We start from the raw sequence: 20,444 nt of genomic DNA, 5'->3' as shown, positions 1-20,444 counted from the left end.
ATATAATAGATATTTTATTTAATATAATATTTAAAAATCGATTTTCGATTCGGTTCGGTTAACCAAAAGGTCACAAAAAAACCGAACCGAAAACTATTTTTTTTTGTTTTTTAAAAAAAAAAACCAATGACCGAAAATTTTCAGTTTGGTCCAGTTCGGCCGGTTAAACCGATTTATGTACACCCTTTGGTTCTTTTCTTATTCACTTTTTTGTCTATAATTTAACGGGTGTAGCGCACGTGTCTAGCATGTGATCGTTAAGTATTTTTGGCTAAAGAAAAAATTATTTTTCTTTCCAGCTTGGGACCAGAGAAAAAAAATATAACTAAGTTTAAAGAGAAAAAATAAATCTTGAAGGAAATTAGGGCAAAAAACATAGCAATTTATCTCTTCTCTCACAAACATTGAATCTTATATCCTTCCCATAATTCTATAAGTTGAAGTCAAGTAGAAGCCACATAAAGAATCACGTCTTTAATTTTTTCCTCCAACCAAAAATACTTATGCGTTAGGCACGTGACCTACATCGTTAAATAGTAGATGCATGAGGACCAAGTGTTAATTTTTGTAAGGTATGAGACTAAAAGTATTAATTATGTAATGAATTGGATCAAAAGTGACATGAACCTTACTTATGGGACTAAAAATATGATTTTCCCTTCCACCAACACTAATGTAACACAAACAAACCATGATTTAAATTAAAAAAAAAAGAATCTATTATTTTCGAGATATTTCCTAAATAATTAATAATAACTCATTCAATAAAAAAAAATGATATTTATCTAATTTTCATTAGAACCACTACATAGAGATAGTTTTATTATATATAGATAATTTTTATTCAACTTTATAGTTATGTATTCTTAAATATTTATTATTATAGTCATAATTAAAATTAAAAATATTCCCCGTGCCTTAGCACAGGTTTTGTACTAGTATATATATTATTTATCCTGTAATCTTTAATTAGATTATTTTGTAAACGGTATAATAAATAATATACTATTTAAAGATTTCTATAAAAAAAGAGTTATTTGTGAAGTCGTTTCACTAATTCTGAATTTATTGATACATTATGAGTAAAAATTAAAAAAAATTAATTTAATTACAATAATTTTAAATAAAATGGATAAAAAAAACTAAAGAAAAAAAATCGAGTTTGGGTTAGACCAGACTCATTGAATAGGGTTGAATAAATTGGGTAGAATTGTGGTCTAAATTGATTTATCTAATTTTTTTTTTGAATGTGGATCTAAATAGAATAAGATCCTATCCATCGAGAGGCCTACTTGGTATACATGCCTTTGCTTTTCTTCTAGTGTTTTCTCCTTTCTTACTTTAGTGTGTTGAGGAGGCTTATTTTCAAATTATAGCCATTGGTGTACCACCTCATGACCAATTCAAATCTAATACAAGAATAGGAGTTCGTTTACGGCCTTCCGCCAACCACACGAATTGTCTATATTCCGGAAAAACACACCTATATCTAAATGTCGTTGTCGTTGTCTTAATTTCATTCCATCCCATTCCGTACTCTACTCACTTTTTCTGTGCAAATTAACAAAATGGCAGTGTCTTATTGTCCCATCCATGTGGCTGCAACAACACTAATCTCCCTGCTGGTCACCGTCACCACCGTGCACTCCATCGGTGTCAACTATGGCACCCTCGGCGACAACCTCCCCCCGCCAGCACAGGTGGCACAGTTCCTCAAAGAAAAGACAACCATCGACCGTGTCAAGTTTTTCGACGTCAACCCAGATTTCCTACCGTTACCATCCCCAACGACGAGATTCCGAACCTCACTGATGTCCACAATGCCCGCCGTTGGGTTTCTGCCAACATCAAGCCCTTTTACCCCCAGACACAAATACAACATATCCTGGTGGGAAACGAGATCCTCCACTGGGGTCCACAAAACCTTAGAGACAATCTTGTGGCCGCCATGCAAACAGTCCACAAGGCTCTCAAACTAGAGGAGGTCAAGGGTATTGACGTCTCCACTGCACATTCTCTAGCAATCCTTGAACCATCCGATACCCCAAGCACGAGCAAGTTCCGTGCAGGATGGGATAAGGGAATACTCGCCCCGATGCTGGAGTTCCATCGCTCCACCAAATCCCCATTCATGGTGAACCCCTACCCGTACTTCGGCTACACCGAGCCTAAGGCCAACTTTGCTCTTTTCCAACCTAACAAAGGCGTATTTGATAGTGAAACAAAAATCTTGTACGAGAACATGTTCGACTTGCTATTGGACTCAGTATACATGTCGATGAAGAAACTTGGGTTCGAAGATGTGACCATAGCCGTGGGTGAGACAGGGTGGGCATCACAAGGCGAGACCTTCGAACAACCAAAGTGCTCGTTGGCCAACGCAGCATCGTATAACGGGGGGTTGGTGAAGAAGTACGAGTCTGGAAGCGGGACACCATTGATGCCCGGTAGAAAGTTCGAGACATATATATTCGCGCTATTTAATGAAAATAAGAAACCAGGCTCTATAGCTGAGAGGAACTTCGGCCTTTTCTATCCAAATTTTACAGCAGTGTATGATGCTGGCGTCATGCGCAAAGGAGCTAATCCTGCACCGGTAATACCATCTTTTTAGCCTTAATTTCTTATCACATGATCAGCTCAAGTCTTCGATAAAAACTAATAAGATTATTATATGTTATTTATTAATTGATTTTCATATGTGCATTTAAACATTCTCATGTGTCAACTATATATAAAATATCCATTCATTATGGAAGTAATTATTTATATTTTAATTACTCACAACTAGAGATGTTTATCAATTGAGTACCTGCATAATCATCACCGGTGAAATTTGAGATATTAATTGTATGTTAATATAAGTCTTATTTATCTAAGTTTGACAGAAAACTATTGTGACAACGCATTTGTTAAGTTATGGGTTAAATGAAATTTACCTCCTGTTATATGTGAAAAGTATGTTCTTTATTTTTCAAAACATAGCAGATAATTTATTTTGTTTTTTTTTTTTTCGAAAAAGTTATTTGCTCATTTCTCATATCAAATCAATTGAATTTATTTCCGTTATTTAGTGTTTTGGATAATAAATTTAATAGGCCCTTGAATTACAAATGGAAAGTTCCAATTTTAGCTTGGCAAGTAACTATGGTAGGAATACCTGTGTATTTCTTGTTAAATCTATATACATACACATAAATGAGATTTTATACTTTGATAAACATAATTGTGTTTTGCATGATAAAAGTTAATAGATAATATCTGCTATGACATATGCATGCAGAATGTTTCCAGCCCACCAGCGGCAGTGGCAACACCCCCTGTGCCAACACCGGTAGTGCCAACAACCCCAGTGCCAACACCACCAGTGCCAACAACCCCAGTGGCACCACCCGCTACAAATGCTAAAAAGTGGTGCGTGCCAAAGTCAGATGCTAGCGATGCTGCATTGCAGGCAAACTTGGACTACGCGTGCGGCCAAGGCATAGACTGCAAGCCCATTCAACCAGGTGGTGCATGCTTCACTCCTGAGACTGTGAGGTCTCACGCCTCCTTCGCCATGAATTCTTATTATCAGGCCAACGGCCGCAACGATTTCAACTGTGACTTCTCCGGCACTGGTCTCATTACCTCTAATGACCCAAGTAACATACTCTCTCTCTCTCTCTCTCTCTCTCTCTCTCTCTACATCATATTTTGTCATCGAGATAAATGATTTTCTACTTTCCTACTCATTTTTTCCAGGTACTGGCGGTTGCACATATGTTTCTTGAGAAGATCCCAAGTTTGTTCAAAAAGAGCATTTTCATTATTAGGTGTTTATCCAAAATTTAGGTCGTTTGGAGTTTCGTATGATAGTCTTATTTACAAATAGAAAAGCGAAAGATAGAAAGAAAGGAGTATTGTAAATAAATAGATTTACGTGTGAATACACACTCTATCTTAGTGTTCCCCCATGATTTTTGTAGGAATAACCTTTTGCATTCCTCATAATGTTTGTAACTATGACTTTTAATAATATAATTTGTTACAACATTTTGGTGAAGTACACTTGATTTGAACATAAGCATTTTTAGAAAAAGAATAAGAGACTTGGAGAGAACAATTATTCTTATTTTTTTTTACGATAAATATCACTTTTGGTCCCTCAACTATGTCATTTTTACAAATTTAATCCATTGTATTTTTTATTCATCAAGTTTAGGCCCTCACATTTAAATATTCATCAAGTTTATTCATCAAGTAATATTTCGATGAATAAAAAAAGTTAAGATACCTGTCTGGTAGAGTGGTGAGATCACCATTTTCCATACAAAGGCTCCTACGTTCATGTCCGTTGCATGCACACGGTTTCTTTTTCTTTTTTTTCTTTTCTAGATTTTTATTCACTGTTATAAGTAATATTTCAGTAAACAAAAAAATCAAGAAAATTGTCTGGTAGAGTGTTGAGACAACCATTTTTTTCCAACTAAGGCACCCAAGTTTGAGCCTTTCTGCACGCACACAGTTTTTCATTTTCTTTTGAGAAATATGTTAGTTTTACTAGCGAGGACAACGTTTGATGAAATCTTAAATATTAGGGATTAGATTTAATGAGTCAGAAATATGAGGGACCACATTCGAATAAGTGGAATAGTTGAGGACCAAAAATAATATTCCTTTTCTTTTATATAAATTTGAGAGAAATAAGCCAATAAACTTATAATTTTCTAACTTCATAAAACATGATTAGCATGATGTTTCGTTTAATCAAATTAATTTAGATTTCTCTACATATGATTCTTATTTCTTATTTGTTTACTTTTTACAATGTCATAGTTATTCTTCTTGTTGTTTATTCAATAACTAACTAAAGGTGAATAATCACACTTTATACATTTTAATTTATTGTCCTCGGAAGTGGACATATATAAATAAGGAACTCATCGTAATTGATATTGCCCTACAATTCTTAAATTCATCACCTGAAGTCTATGTATTCAATAATATTTTTTTTTTGAATTAAGTAATGATAACTCATTACCTGCAACAATTGGTGGGGTATTGATGCCAATATTTATTGGATTTGAAAATCATGGGGAGGGAAGCACAGGAAAATTTAAATTTTTAAGATTACAAAAATACATGATTCTAAATTGTATAAGCGTTTACACTTTCAGATAATGGAACATGGCAAATCACAAAATAAACAAAAAAAAGGTTTAAACAGATTTATACTTTTCATGCTCCTACTGATGTAGTTTGTGAATGAATGATTTCAAGCGTTGTCCTTCCACGAAAAGTTGTCCTTGCATTCACAGAGCCTGAAGTGTTGCTCTTTTATAGTATTCACACTTCGAATACCCACCAATGTTTAGTTTCTATTATAGTCATGCCAAGCCCTCACTTCTTGAATTCACCAAGAAACCAAGTAATATACACGTTTTGTGTTGCGTATACTAATAGGGAGTCGATCGAAGGCAAAATAAAAGGCATAAAATCAGTTTTAGTAGGTGTACCCTTGAATCGTTCCTGGGCTACCGGTGTATAAATCAGTTTTGCTTGTGCGGGAAGGTGGGCCATATTGCAAAGATATTATGAGCTGCAATTCGTTCAGGATTTCATGGACTCGGGCACCGATACCCTGTAAGGCTCATGGCTTCGGGCACCACGGGTTGGGGCAACGAAGGGCAAGGTCTCCGACGGTTAATTGAACTGGTAGGGCGAGCCTTAGTGGAAAGAATGAAGCCGCGATATTTGAAGACTTCGAGAGTTCTTGTTAAAGTGGAACTGTGTTTAGGGGTGCATACAGGAGCGACTGAGGAAAGGGGCTTGTGGATGCTGCCTTAGAGGAGAGTTTCGGGCTGCACAGCTAAATTAGAGCTGTAGGGGTTTGGGGGTAAGAGTACAGACCTGCATGATGGGGTGGTTAGGGAGTAGTAGGTGGAAGAGACAGGGGAGGTTGTTTAGTCTACATTCCGAGTGGTGGTTCCGGGAGGGACTCAAGATACAAATATAACTCAATTGGGACCAGGAGATGAGGCATTTGTTTCTATTCCATTAATGTTCTCGGCAAAGAGGTGACTCACGTCGAGGTTCATGGGTGGAGAGGATCCTTAGCGATCATCCAGGAGATGAGGAAGGGGTGACAAAGTGTATCTATAGTTCATACACTTCAGGAGCTAGTTCACAAACCCAACTTGGTATTCATCTTCGATACCAAGTCTAACGCAAGGAGACATGAGATGCTAAAGTGTAGGTTGAATTATTTTGGAGTGGGGTCGACGCGAGGGGAAAGAGCGGATGGTTGGTGCTCCTACGGACGAAGGACGTGGATGTGTGGGTCCAATCGTTCTCGAGACACCAAATTGATACTACAATAGGGGCAGAGGCAGAGTCGGAAAGATAGTCCTTCATTGACTTCTATGGACATCTTGATACAACTAGATAGAATGAATCGTGAGGATTACTTAGGTAGCTTCACAAGGCTTCGATTTGCCCATGACTGTACATGGGGGACTTCAATGAAATATTATTTTTACATGAGAAGGAAAGGCAGCATAGTAGGGCACAGTGGCAAATAGAGGGCTTTTAGTAATACCTAGGCAATTGTGACCTACATGACCTGGGGTTTAATGGGCCCCTTACATATGGTGCAATAGCTGACAGTACCCGAATACTATGAGGGTGAGGCTAAATCGGGCATGTAGCTACCAGCGTTGAGTGGCGGCCTACCCTGTAATACAAGTATCATATCTTGCGGTGGCTTGCTCAGATCATTTAGTTGTCATGCTTCACATTGAGATAGTAGGGAGTACGGGAATGCCACACCAGCATTGGTTTCGATATGAGGTTGCATGGACCTGTTCGAGTGACTGTAAGGCGATGGTTGAGTAGGGGTGGTAGTTGGGAGTCGACGGAGGCCTCAGCATAGCGCTACGGGGCAGAATCAGACAATGAGTGGAAGCCCTGGGTTCATAGGACTGTGCCTCATCCAAAAACATTAAGAAACGGGTCAAGGAGCTAAATGAGGAAATATCAAGGGTGAAGGAAAGAAAGTTACCGATAGAGCGAAGAGAAGACTAGATCAACAAAGGCAGGAGCTTGAGGAGTTGTTGGAAAGAGAAGAGATTTTGTAGAAATAAATAGAGAAGGCTTTATGGTTACTGGAAGGGGATTGGAATCCAACCTTTTTCCATGGTTAGGCGATAGAACAACGAAGGGGCAAGACAATCAAGAGGCTCAAGGATGAGCATGGGCGGATCGTTTCAAAGGACACTGAGATTCAGTTGGTGGTGGTGGACTATTTGTCACATGTTTTGATCTACCAATTCGGGTATCTGTATGATAGGTAGGTGTATTGAGTGCTTACAACCGGCCGTGTCCGATGACATGAATATGGGACTTGTTCGCCCTTTTTCCCTGGAGGACGGCGGACATGCCCTCAATTAGATGCACCCCCTGAAGTCTCTAGGGCCAAACGGTATATCCCTTATCTTTTTTTATAAAAGTTCGGGCATATTGTCGAGGACGATACAATTAGATATGTGTTATATTTCCTGAATGAGGGTGTCCTTGATCTTACTTTTAACACTACTCATATTGTTTTGCTACCTAAATGTGCCAACCCAGAGACTGGTAAAGACTTTAAGCTTATCAACTTATGTAATGTTGTTTATAAACTCACTTCTAAAGTCTTAGCTAATCATGTGAAACCTTTTCTTGGTAGCATTATTTCTAAACATCAGCCGACCTTCGTTTAGGGTCCCCTTATTTATGATAAAGCTCTTGTTGCTGTTTAGTAGCCTAATATAAAGGAGGAGCGTCGAGGGCTGATCCAGGATGTAGTGGTGTTATTTTGGTACCAAGATGGTGATCCTGGATGGCTTGGAGCAAGGTATGCCGAGGGAAGTGGGATGGGGTCTTGGGATATATAGATTGAAGGAGTTCAACACAGCGTTGCCATGCAAGCAAGCTTGGAGGATAGCGATAGCGCCCAACGGTCTGCTGCATCGAGTGTACAAACACAAATACTTTGGGGAGAACTCATTCCTCACCATATTAAGAAGAGGACAATCCTCTTACACTTGGCGATCACTATTGGTAGCTAGGTAGTTGATTCTAGCAATGACAAGGTGGAGCATTATATCGGGTAGTACTATTTAGATCGCCAAAGACCCCTCGATTCCAAGGCCTTCCACCTTCAGACATTTCTCGCTAGCACAAACGCTGTCGTCATCTGCAATAGTGGATGTTCTCCTTACGATAAATGGAACCTGGAATGTAGAGATGATCTTAGAGGAGTTTGCAGCATGTGATGTGGAGGGGATCCAGCTAACGAAGCTTGGGGTGGGGCTGATGATCAGTTGTGTTGGCCATTTGAAAACAACGAGCATCTCAAGGTCAAAAGTGTCTCTCGTGTCGTCATGACTTTAGCAAACTTGACTGGCACTAGTGAGCATGTCTGTCTCAATGCTTGGAGCTTCATTTGGCAAGCGAAGGTAGTCCCAAAGTCCTCCTTTTTTGCATGGAAGTGTCGCAATGCAACACTTCCGACCAAGGCGAATCTGAGGCTACATGGGGTAGTAGTGGATGTCGGGAAAATTGCAATTTTCATTCCATAACTTAGCCAATTTGCAATTTTGATCCATTTATTTTACGACTCAGTAGAGTTAGTCCCATAAGTAATAAAAAATTAAAATTTACATCCTACTACCAATTTTCGTTAAATTATTAATGGAAGGAGCCGTTCAATGCACGTGGAGATGCTCCTCCCATTAATAATTTAACAAAAATGGGTAATGGAACGTAAATTGCAATATTTTTTACTTGTGAACTAAATCTGTTAAGTCGTAAAACAATGGGGCCAAAAGCATAAATGGGCCAAATTATGGGACGTAAATTGAAATTTTCCGAGTGGATATCCTTTGCATCTTGTGTGGTGACAAGGAAAATGGGGTAGAACACGTGTTTTGTCGAGTACACTTTTGCACTGCTGGTGTGGGTTATGTCACATATACCTTGGCGGTGGGTTGCTCGAGAGGCCTTAGTGTCGAGGCTTGAATAAGGCGAGCCAATGTGGATTTGAACAAGGATGAGTTCATCATATTCCTTACAGTATGTTGGGCGCTTTGGAGCAATCGAAATAGATGCTTATTTGATGGGGATAGAAGGGATGCCATGACTGTAATTGGGCTAGTCAGTCGAATGTGCTCCGTCTATAAGCTTTCTGCTTGACTTTTCTTTGTGGCTTTGCTTAGGTTTTAATTCACATGCTTTATCGCTACGTGATTTTGTTGATTTTCACCTTACATACCTATTTGGTGTTTTGCTCGAAAGAAAAAATATTAGTTGATGTTTAAAAGCAATTGAATTAAAACGATGAATGAAGTAGTGTAAATTCTTATATCATCGCAATCTAGATTTATTTTATATCTTCCAACATTATTTTAGTAGTTGCAACTAATATGAAACAACACTGGCCGATATTATCACCCATACCGTAACTTTGGAACATACATGTAATTCAAAAATCCCATCTCCCTCTCCGCTACAACATATGATCTCAGCTTACATAATAGAACACAAATTTATTTCACACTTTATTTAGCATGACTAATGGGGAGCCAATGCAAATATCCCCATATGCCATCTTATTTAACAACAACTTGAAACTCCACGAATTGGAAAGGACATGACAAGAAACCAACCTCACTGTAAGGCCCTACTACCATTAACTTGACAATACAATAACCTTTATTGGATTAAATGAACACTATCTTATGGTACTATGTTCACTTCTTTCTCTTTGATATTTTGTAGTGAAATCCATCTGGGAATCTGATGATCGGTGACCGGACAATTTTGCCTCCCTTCACTAGTGCCCATCTGCAAAGAAAGCTCGATGATTCACTTTCAAACCCTAGTTTTATATGTTTTAAAGTCTTTGCAAGTGAGTAGATGTGAACAAAACAAATTACCTATACTTCGTCACCAAGACATGCAGAAAGGTGGCTAAAAGCACCCGACTGTATTCTGCGCCGGCACATTGCTTCATTCCAGAACCAAATGGCATGAAACATTTGGCTACCGTGCTCGGTTGGATTTCCTGCGCGGTGAGACACAAAGTAAACACCAGTTACTTTACCAAATTCTATAAATGCCAAATGCCTTTTTTGTTCCGTAACTCCTATCATTTGGTGGTTTCGTCCTTTAAACTTTTGAGTTAGTATTTTGATCCTATATTTTTTTGATCATCGTGATTTTAGACCTATTTTCACCTGAGTTCATCCTTCTAGTTGGAAAAATACAAATGCCTCTCACGCAATATTTTAAAATTAGGTCTTTGGTCCATTTCTGCCAGCATTTTTGTCTTTTAACTTCTTAGGGTAATATTTTTGGTCCTATATTTTTTTTAATTTTTGCAATTTTAGTTCTCTTTTTACTGGAGCTCGCTCTTCTCGTCGGTGGAGGTGAACTTCGACAAACAGAAAGATTGACATAGGAAAAATTAAAAAGACGTAGAACCAAAGTACTATCCTTAAAAATTTAAGGATGAAAACGTCAAATGACCTAAGTTGAGGACAAAAAATATATTTAATCCAAAAGCCAAAACATTTTCAAGAAAATTATAGGATTCAATGCAATTTATTCCTCTACAATATTGCAAATGAATAAGTTACCCCCATACGAAAAAATAATAGCAATTCATTTTGAAAAATACAGAGGGTAAATTGCTGTATTTTTTAAAATATAGAAAGATAAACTATCATTCTTTTCATCCATAAAAAAATAATTTATTCATTTGCAATATTACAATAGATTGCTTGCATTTTCTCCAAAAATTATACGATTACTTAAAATGGTAGCAAGATTCACCTTCCAACGCCAAGGGTTGAATTTAAGGGGATCCTCGAATTGATTATCATTTAGGTGAAGACCAGCAGTAGCAATCATTATCACCCATCCTGCCGGGATAGTGTAACCTGCACATAAGTGCTTTGACAATCAGTATTTTTTGACGGGTGAATAGCAATTTATCCCCTATGATATTAAAAATGAGTATATTACTCCCTTATGAAAAAAATATAGCAATTTACCCCCTTTACTTTATAAAATGAAGTAATTTACCTCTTTATACATGGAGGTAAATTGCTTCATTTTAAAAATTATAGGGGGTATTTTAAAAAATATAGAAAGGAAAATTGCTATTTATTTTTTTTATAAGGGAATAATTTGCTAATTTACAATGTCACAAGGGGGTTGCTTGCAATTTTCCCATTTTTTTACTATAGTTTCTTCATGAATATGAAACATTCTAACCCCAACTCTCCAATCATCGTACCATTGATTGGGATATCTTTCAATGCTCGACGAAAGAACCCTGGAGCTATGTTTCCCAGCCTCAGAACTTCATTGATCACCTACGCAGTGTTTTCATCATAGTCGCTCGTTAGAGAGTCTCCGACTGTATCAATATATTTGCAAAATTTTCTGCCTTTTATAGTGGTAAAAAAGGTCTGTAAATGAAGTTGCAATTTTTGTATTAGTGAGAAGATGCAAAAGTTAGCAATGCATTGCTCATAACTTTTGATTTAAAACAGCTTAAGTTTATAGTAATTTACGTTATAAGAAAATAAAAAATTAGCGATATTAAGTTTTTAGTTACAATTAAGGGTAAATTGCAATAATCTCCCCTGAGGTTCGGCATAGTTACGAATACCCTCTCGTTGTTCGAAAAATTACTAATATCTCCCTAATTTTAATAGTCGTCTAATAATTAGACCAATTAGTTAGGTTTTCATCATCTTTTATGATAAACTGGCCAAAATGCCATTATGGATTAAGAATTATAATTTTATTTACTTTTTAATTTTTTTATGAACTAAGTTGATAATTTTTTTATAATTCTTAAAATTTTTCTTTCCACCCCGTTCAATGTTTTTTTTATAAATTTTTAATTTTTAAAAAATATATAGTGAGGACAAAGTTGACAATTTCATACTTCCATCGAAGGATTACATAATTTCATCAAAATATTATGGGTTATTTGTAATTTTTCAACCAACAAGGAGGTATCCATAATTATGCGGAATCTCAGGGGAGGTTGTTATAATTTATCTATAATTGTCACTAATTATTTATTTAATGACAAGAATTTTTATCATATTGTCCATTAAATTGATACTATAGAAATAATTAGTGACAGCCTAATGATAATAATCATTTATTGTCAGTATATTTGTATTGTTAATAATTATTTATAATGACAACTTTATACATAATTCTTGTTAATAATAATTATATAGCAACAATATAAAAATTATTATCACCCAATATATATTTTATGTGATAATTTTAAAATTATTATTTATTATCCCGTAACTATTATTATTTAATATCTTGTAACAATTATTATATTTTTTGTAGTGGTAAAACTAGTAGCAATAAGACACTTATGAGCAAACTACTTCTTTATGAGAAAAAAAATTGCAATTAATCTTTCTATATTTTTTAAAATGAAGCAATTTACCTCTTTTGTACTTCTTAAAATGAAGTAATTTACCTCTTTAGATAGAGAGGTAAATTGCTTCATTCTAAAAGCACAGAGCGTAAATTGCTATTCTTTTATACGAAATAATTTGCTGATTTGCAATATCATAAATTGCATTAAACTCCTTTAAAAATCTTATGTTAAACAGATTATTTTAAATTTTTGCAAACAGCCATAAAGTAGGCAATAATTGTAATCAAACCTGAAGTGTAAATGTCATTGATTTATATTCGTTCCATGTGAGTGTGGAGTCTGAGTCTGCTCTATTCTTGAGGATTGTCTCATGCTCAGCCTGATGAACACATGATTAATTAGCATCAGCTCCCTGATTTGCATCATCTGATTCTAAAAAAACTGCAGATGTATCATATACTCACAGTTAATTCCTCCAAGACCAGAGGATGTTCTGCCAGAAACTTGAATGCCAGAGCCAGTGTGGTGGAAATGGAATCAGAAGTGACAAATAACAGCCCAAACATGAGTTGAACAATGAAGTCTTCGTTCAAGAATGACTCAGTGTTCTTGTCTTCAATGATATGATCAAGTAGATCTCCATGACGTCTCTCGGATTCCGCAACCCTCTTTCTCACCACTTCTCTCATCATTTCCCTGACTTTCTTGTGGATCTGCATGATTTTTCCAATTCATTAGTTACTGTACTGTTGTAGTTTATAACTATAAGCCATAATATATTGCACCACCCTCCCCTCGGATTTGGTTTAATTACATGTGGGTTTTATGTGGTTGAAAAATTATATTTAATTAGTACCGTTAGCGTTTGTTTCTATCCAATAATTAGGTCCGTCCGTTAGTAAAATATCACAAACTTTTTTTATATATTATCAACCAGAAAATCGAATGAAAATTTAGATTTTTACCCCTAAATGACTTATTCCGGCTTATTGCTGGTCAAATAAATGTTACTTATCCAGACTATCCTTATTATGTCTTCACGTACTAATGCATATGAGGAGGTGTATTTTTATCTTATAAAGATATTGTTGGAAAATAATGGGTAATTCAAATATATAAAACAAATAATCTTGCATATGTAAATAAATATGTGTATACTAAAGATTTCATTAAAACGTCGATTAACCTTTGACAGTGGAAGTATAACTATCCACATATCCAGATCTGACTCGTATATTTGTTCATGCTACACATCGTCTTTCTAATTGTGTTAAAGATCACCCACAAACATCTTAAAAATCATTCCACGGACATCTCCAAAACCAACCCACATTGGATTTTGCTCTAAATATTATGCAAACTATGAATACGCCTTGCTCGACTTAATAGATTACTACCAGAGTAACCCACTCATTTACACACCTCAAATCTAAAGAGTTTATGGTGATGATTCAAGGAAAAAACGTACAAAGAAATATAAAGAGACTATTTTGAAAGAGTATATTTAGGAAAATATTGTGATCAACTCATTTGCAGTATTATACTTATCTTCTTTGATCATAATTATGTACCTTATTTATAGGTGTACTCAACATATATCTTAGAAGAGTCCATATCCTAATATACTTTTGGAGGACTACAAACTCCATCCCAAATAAGGTCTATTTTAAACCTATTTTTCGAGACCTCAAACTCTATTAAATAGTATTTATCTAGAGGGGTCCGTATCTCAATATTAAGTTGTGATATTTCAAACTCTATATCAAATATAGATATATATATTGGGTCACGGGTTTACAAATCTGACCCAATAACCAACAAGTAAAAAAATAAAAAAGATTTGTTTGACCTAACTACAATAAATTTGTAATTCAATGGGAGTAAATATAAATTTTTATTCAATTTTTTGTTGGCATCAACAAATTTTGTGAAGTTTACAAACAGATGGATATATTTGTTATACGAAAATAAACGTCAAATTATATAGGATTTACATATAATTACAATAAATTTTAGGAGGCGATGCAATTCTCCCTGACAATAATAATGACATATACAATGCAATTATATATGATGAGAATATGATATTTCGTTTTACCTGCAGACATTTATGATGTGCAGTACCGGGAAGGTTTATGGGAAACGACATTAGGCCTTCCACCAAGTCATTGAACATGTCGCTTATCTTCAACGGTGCATTTTCAAGATCGCCACTAAATATTTGCCTCGCAGCAAAATCAATAGACATCTGTTGAGATAAACAATTAGCCCTCTTAACAGTAATAACATTTGAATTAGGGTAAATTACGACAATCTCTCCCGAAGTTTTGGATAATTATAAATATTCTATTGTTGTTTTAAAAATTACAAATATTTTTATGATATTAATGAAATTATGTAATTTTTGGATGGGGTATGAAATTATTAACTTTGCCCCTATTGTATTTTTTCTGTCTTTACATAAAAAAATAAAAACTTGTAAAAAATTGAATGGGGTGGCTGGAAAAATTTTAAAAAATTATCCACTTAGTTCATAAAAAAATTCAGAAAATTTTAAAAAATAAATAAAATTATAATTTTTAATTCACAATCGCGTTTGGCCAGTTAAAATGAAAACATAACGGATTGGGTCAATTGTAAGACGGTTATTAAAATCAGCGGACATTAGTAATTTTTCAAACAACGAGGAGGTATCCATAATTTGCCAAACCTCAAGGAAGGTTGTTGTAATTTACCTTTTAAATTATTGTATAAAAAATGATGTTTTCACCTATAGTAGGAGAATGATAGATTTTAAGGGACTGAGAAGAAAAACTCACCGTAACAGCTTCACTTTTAACTTCAACTGATTCCTGAGTTGACCAAGTGGAAAGAGTCTTCTGGACCATAACTTCCATCTGAGGCAGGAGTTTCCCCTTAAGCGCCTCAACGCCAAAGTAATTTAATGTCAAGTTTCGTGTGTATTTTCGTGAAGATTGACTGGCTTGATCGAACACTTCAGCAAAAGTATCCATAGACCATGTGTCCACTAGCTTCCCATCTTGCCGGAGGAGGAAATGATTGAACTCCGGGTCAGCTGTGATAATCACTGGCCGCCCTGCCACATTGGTTCGAAAGATAGGCCCATATCTAAGACCAACATAAATGTTGTTAAATTAGAGGGAACCCTCATTTTATGGAAGGAAACTAAGTCAAACTAAAAGTTATTAGCAACAAGCAGGGAGATTCCACTTTTTGTCCATGTAACTTAGGTTCAATATATTTTCAGTCTTGCTGTTTATGGGATTCTTAAAAATATTGTCATAACTAACATAAAATCTCATTTTCAGTCCACCGGCCACTATCTACAGAGGCGACTGACCAACACCTCTGCCTTATAATGTATGCATTATATATATAATTGTATATATATATATATAAATAACTGTACATATATATAAAGAAAAAAATGCAAGCGATCCCCTTGTGATATTAAAAATGAGCAAACTGCCCCCTTGAAAAAGAAATAATAATTTACCTCCTTGTATTTGTTAATATGCATCAATTTAACCTTATGTGTTTTTTAAAAGAAATAATTTACCTCCCTGTCATAAGAGGGTAATTTGCTCATTTGTAATATTACAGGGATAAATTGCATTAAACTCTATATATAAATGTATAAATATATATCTATATTTAAATATATATGTATATATAATATAAAATATATTTTTAAAATAACTTAAATCTGAATATTTTATTTGTTTAACTAGATCAATGACTATCATAATAAAGGTATCACAGTTAACACCATTAACCCCACCTAACGAAAAGAAAGAGTATATTTTATTTCGAAAAATATAGAAAAATTTTGTTTATAAAATTAACACAAAAGGGCTTTTAGTTAAAAAAAAAAAATTAAAACACAAGGCGATTTTATGCAATTTATCCGATTTTCAAACTACGGGACAAAAAACACAATATCCCAATAACTAGCTCTACACAACTCAAGTTTTTCAAACATTGTAGGCACCACGTTTCGGCCTTCTCCTACACTTACCTTTTCATTCGGCTCTTGATGAACGGAGGGAGGTCCAAAGAGGCACTTGGAATGACTAATTGTATGGTTTCGCCTACCAAAGGGAGGCCCATGGAGCCTGGAGGCAGCGCTCCATTGCACTTGGGATTCCTCCATCTGTAGATCCAGTGACTAATGTAAATGGTGATCAATGTTCCTACCAAGAAAACCACAGATGACATATCCACTGATATTTCTCTCAAGTAAGAGGAAATATAGGCTTCCATAGTTGGGAGTAATGTGACAAAACAACACACTTGCTAAGTTGACACCTCAAAACTGGCTGCAATTGCAAACCTTTGTTTGATTGATGGGACGATGGGCCTCATCTGTGGGTGCATATATAGGCTGGCTAAGTCAGTCAATGTTGATGTAGATGCTAACAAAGCAGGAGTTATACTGTATTTTGGCACCTTCTGCCTTAATGGGTACAAAGTGGAAAATGCAATTTGACGTGAGAAATGAGCAAAAATAATTCTTTATAAAAAAATAAAATAGTAAATTATTTCATATATTTTGAAAAAAGAAATAAATTATACCCTATGTTTTGAAAAAAGAAGCAACTTATTCGGCGATCTAAACCATTTATAAGGAGGTAATTTGTTTTATTTTTTGAAACATCAGAGGGGTCATTTACTAATTTTTTTCTCATGGGATATTTGCTCATTTTACATATCATATGAGGTAAGTTGCAGTTCGGATACAAAGTGTTAGAGATTCAGCTTTGAGAAAAAGATGGAGGGGAGGATATGATTTGGTCATTGCGATGGAATCAAGCTCCCCGCTAATGTTCTCCGATTTGTCCCATTTGCCTCATTAAAAGATGCCTATTGGAGGGTTAGGGTGGAGGATGTTCTATCCTATCTAATTTTGTGTTATATGATAATGACATGCCTATCCATGTATTTTAGGTAGTTTTAGTTTTAAATTAAAATCTAATTTAATTATTATTTGAAAGAATTGGTTTAGGCCCAGAAAATAAAATGCTAGACAACAAAAATATAAAAATTTGGAATTTTGAAATACCAATGGGATCAAAATTCTGCATTCTCGAGCGTTTGAGAACTCATTTAAATTAAAATATACACGTGGTCGATTCAAATCTAAACACTCATACGATGCTCTTGGCCGATTCATTTGCGGGGACAAATAGAGTCCTCTCCAACGGTATACACATCGCCACGGCCAAAGGGGTTTACATGTCCTTTCTAGAGGATACGTGATCTCCAAGAACGGTTAGAATCTTTCTAATTGGAGAAGGGATCGAAGTTTACACTATCAATTAGTGTTCTCGATCTAATGTTTCAAGCACTTGAAACTAGTTATGTCGGTAGGCGGGTATTACCCACCCAAACCCAATAAATACCCATAATTGTTACCTATATGTTTTATCCAAATCCTACCCGTAAAATACCTGTTGGGTCTTACCCTTCTATTACTAAAATAATTGGGTACAATATGAATCTTATCAATTGGGTCTTATGCATATTAAAATGATTACATAATTACATGAATCAATGTAATAATATCATAAAAAAAACACCTAGATTCAATATATGTCATAAAATTAAAGAACTCGTAGGGAAAAAAAGTATGAAAATCATATTTTAATTTTAGAATGATTTTTTTATCGATTTGAAATTGCATTCGACTTTCACTGTACGAGTTTTTCACAATATAAATTCAAATAAATTTTAGTAGTCCCATATATTAGTTGAACTTGACTTATCATTTTAAATTCAAATTAATTTATCAAAAACTTAATCCGGAGTTGTCACTGCAAAATAAAGATGAAACAATTTGGCATTTTTTTTTAAAAAACGTAAAGCAAATTAATAAACTATATAAAAATTTTAAGAATTATAGATGACAAGTAAATTTAATTGAATAATTTATCAAAAAACTTCTAAATTTAATGATTTTAAGTTAACCGATGTAGACTCTACCCATATTATATATACTTATTTGGACGGGTATAGATTCGGGTCTAAGCCTAATATAAGCATAATGAATTTGAATCTGGGTACTACTCATAATAATGAATCCGGGTTTGGGTAATGCCCGCCCGTGATAGGTCTACTGGAAAATAGTTGGAAGCTCAAGAGATAGTGTTTTGTGTATGGATGGAGAGAGAAACTTTTTAATCATATTAGTTAATCAAGTCAACCCAACTAAATTAATCATTTTAATCTATTTTAATTAATTTTATTAATTAAATTCTTGGGCTTCTCGTCAAATGATTCTCCTAATAAATAATCATATTATTTACATACACTGAACTAAATTTTTTAAATTAATCAACCTCTTTTAAAATTAATTTAATAAATAATTCTTCTATTTGATCGTGATTTGTGTGTGACCATTTAGGTTCACCATCAATTAGACTTGAACTTGTGTCATTGCACAATTTAATTTGGCAACTGAGTTTTACTAGACTCCTTAGTAACCTTAACCAAGGAGTAACAACTATCATAGGTAACTTTCTAGTAACGGTCCATGGACTAGAGAATAAGTGAAAATGATGTGAACCTCTAAGCCCTGCGAGTAGCATGCAGGTGCGATCGTTCTATTGCAATCTCTCGATTAATGTCTAGGGCATAAAATTATCAATTAGTTCCCGTCTCAAACTTGATGTCTATGTATCAACTATGTTTATGTTTAAAAACGATTATAATTCGGATAGCTAATTTATATATTTTGTAGGTGAAATTTAACTCTAAGAAAAATAAATAATATAGTTCATAAAAATATTTTATTTTTAAATATTTTTTAAAAATTATGCACATATACCATATTTATGAGTCATTAATGAAGGAGGATGAGGTTAAAATACTAACTTTTGTGTACATTTAATGGATTACCTAAATAACCCTATGCAATACAAAAATGACAAAAAAGAAAGAAAAAAAAAAGAACACTTCTTTTTCTCTCCTCTAATCATATAATTTTTAATTATTTTCTCATCTCCAATAAAATTATTTTGTAAAGTCACTTTTTTAAAATAATTAGTATAAAATAAAATATATGAACTTTTATTATTTAACATATTACTAAATTAAAACACATACATCAAATATGAATTTTACTACTCTTAATATGATAAAATTCATATTATGTACATACATTGAGTATGCTCTAACTTTTTTTTTTTTTTTTTTGTGTGTGAGTTTTGAAAATATCCCATTCATAGGTATGAGATCCACATCTATGAATTGAAAGGTTCGAGCGATCAACTCTGCAATCAATTGTTAGAATCAATAGATTTTCAAATTGTTCATTTGAAAAAATGGAAGCCCTTTTTATTGAATAATCACGATACATCCTGAAAATCGAAATTCTTGATCAATGGAGGAACACGTTTTTTGTTTAGTCTTCAACTAGTGAAATGGCTAAATTTCATATTATACTAGCCGTTTTGGTACGTCATGTCTATATACATATAATGAATAAACTTTTCATAATTTAAAATATATTATATAAGAGTAAAATATATAAACCAATATATTGTATTAAAAGAAAAGAAATGAAGAAAGAAAGAAAAGAAAAGTAATTTATCAATTAATATAAAATTTAAAAAATTGAATAAGTTAGTTATATTATTAGTTGAAAAGGGTATTTTTGGCTTTATAAAAAAATAGTACAGTGTCATTAACTGTCGTTTCTGAGTGTGGAGTGCTTTTTTTGGTTTTATATAATAATATAGATATAGATACACATTGATGAAATGGCTCCAATTTTCTTTGTATATTAACGAACTAATTAAACAGAGAAAAGCACATGAGAGAGCCAAAAATGTATGCACTACGGCCGAATTGAGAAGCAGCAGTTAGCGAGCTAAAAAAGACGTTCACGGTGGGACTCGAACCCACAATCTCCCGCTCCGGAGGCGAGCGCCTTATCCATTAGGCCACGCGAACTCGTTGAGGTTCAAGGGTCAATTAA

At 34.4% G+C, this 20,444-nt stretch overlaps 1 protein-coding gene, 1 non-coding gene and 1 pseudogene across 2 annotated transcripts; 1 reads left to right on the top strand and 2 right to left on the bottom strand.

The window, feature by feature from the left end:
- Nucleotides 1-1,532: 1,532 nt before the first annotated feature.
- LOC105179669 lies at nt 1,533-4,045 on the top strand (annotated as a pseudogene).
- A 5,396-nt stretch (nt 4,046-9,441) lies between these two features.
- On the bottom strand, nt 9,442-16,798 carry LOC105179681 (cytochrome P450 87A3-like). The gene is made up of 9 exons (XM_011103332.2): nt 16,485-16,798; nt 15,265-15,574; nt 14,544-14,693; nt 12,910-13,158; nt 12,735-12,824; nt 11,324-11,402; nt 10,858-10,964; nt 9,960-10,087; nt 9,442-9,867 (listed from the first exon to the last, which is right to left on the bottom strand). Exons 1-9 carry the CDS (start codon nt 16,727-16,729, stop codon nt 9,774-9,776), a joined length of 1,452 nt encoding a protein of 483 aa, XP_011101634.1. The 5' UTR covers nt 16,730-16,798; the 3' UTR covers nt 9,442-9,773.
- A 3,548-nt stretch (nt 16,799-20,346) lies between these two features.
- TRNAR-CCG lies at nt 20,347-20,419 on the bottom strand. Its single transcript has one exon. It is a non-coding gene; the product is annotated as a tRNA-Arg (tRNA).
- Between the last annotated feature and the right edge of the window lie 25 nt (nt 20,420-20,444).

Source organism: Sesamum indicum, unplaced genomic scaffold, assembly GCF_000512975.1.
Source record: "Sesamum indicum cultivar Zhongzhi No. 13 unplaced genomic scaffold, S_indicum_v1.0 scaffold00188, whole genome shotgun sequence".
NCBI classification, from domain to species: domain Eukaryota; kingdom Viridiplantae; phylum Streptophyta; class Magnoliopsida; order Lamiales; family Pedaliaceae; genus Sesamum; species Sesamum indicum.
The sequence above is the reverse complement of the archived record's forward strand: the minus strand, read 5'-3'. Positions and strand labels throughout refer to the sequence as shown.

Excerpts from the sequence above, each read along its gene's own strand:
- LOC105179681 (XM_011103332.2), bottom strand. The coding sequence starts at position 16,729 with ATGGAAGCCTATATTTCCTCTTACTTGAGAGAAATATCAGTGGATATG. Across the intron at positions 15,575-16,484 it reads ATCAAGAGCCGAATGAAAAG|ATATGGGCCTATCTTTCGAA; the intron begins GTAAGTGTAGGA and ends TGTTGGTCTTAG. Across the intron at positions 11,403-12,734 it reads CAATGACATTTACACTTCAG|GTGATCAATGAAGTTCTGAG; the intron begins GTTTGATTACAA and ends AACACTGCGTAG.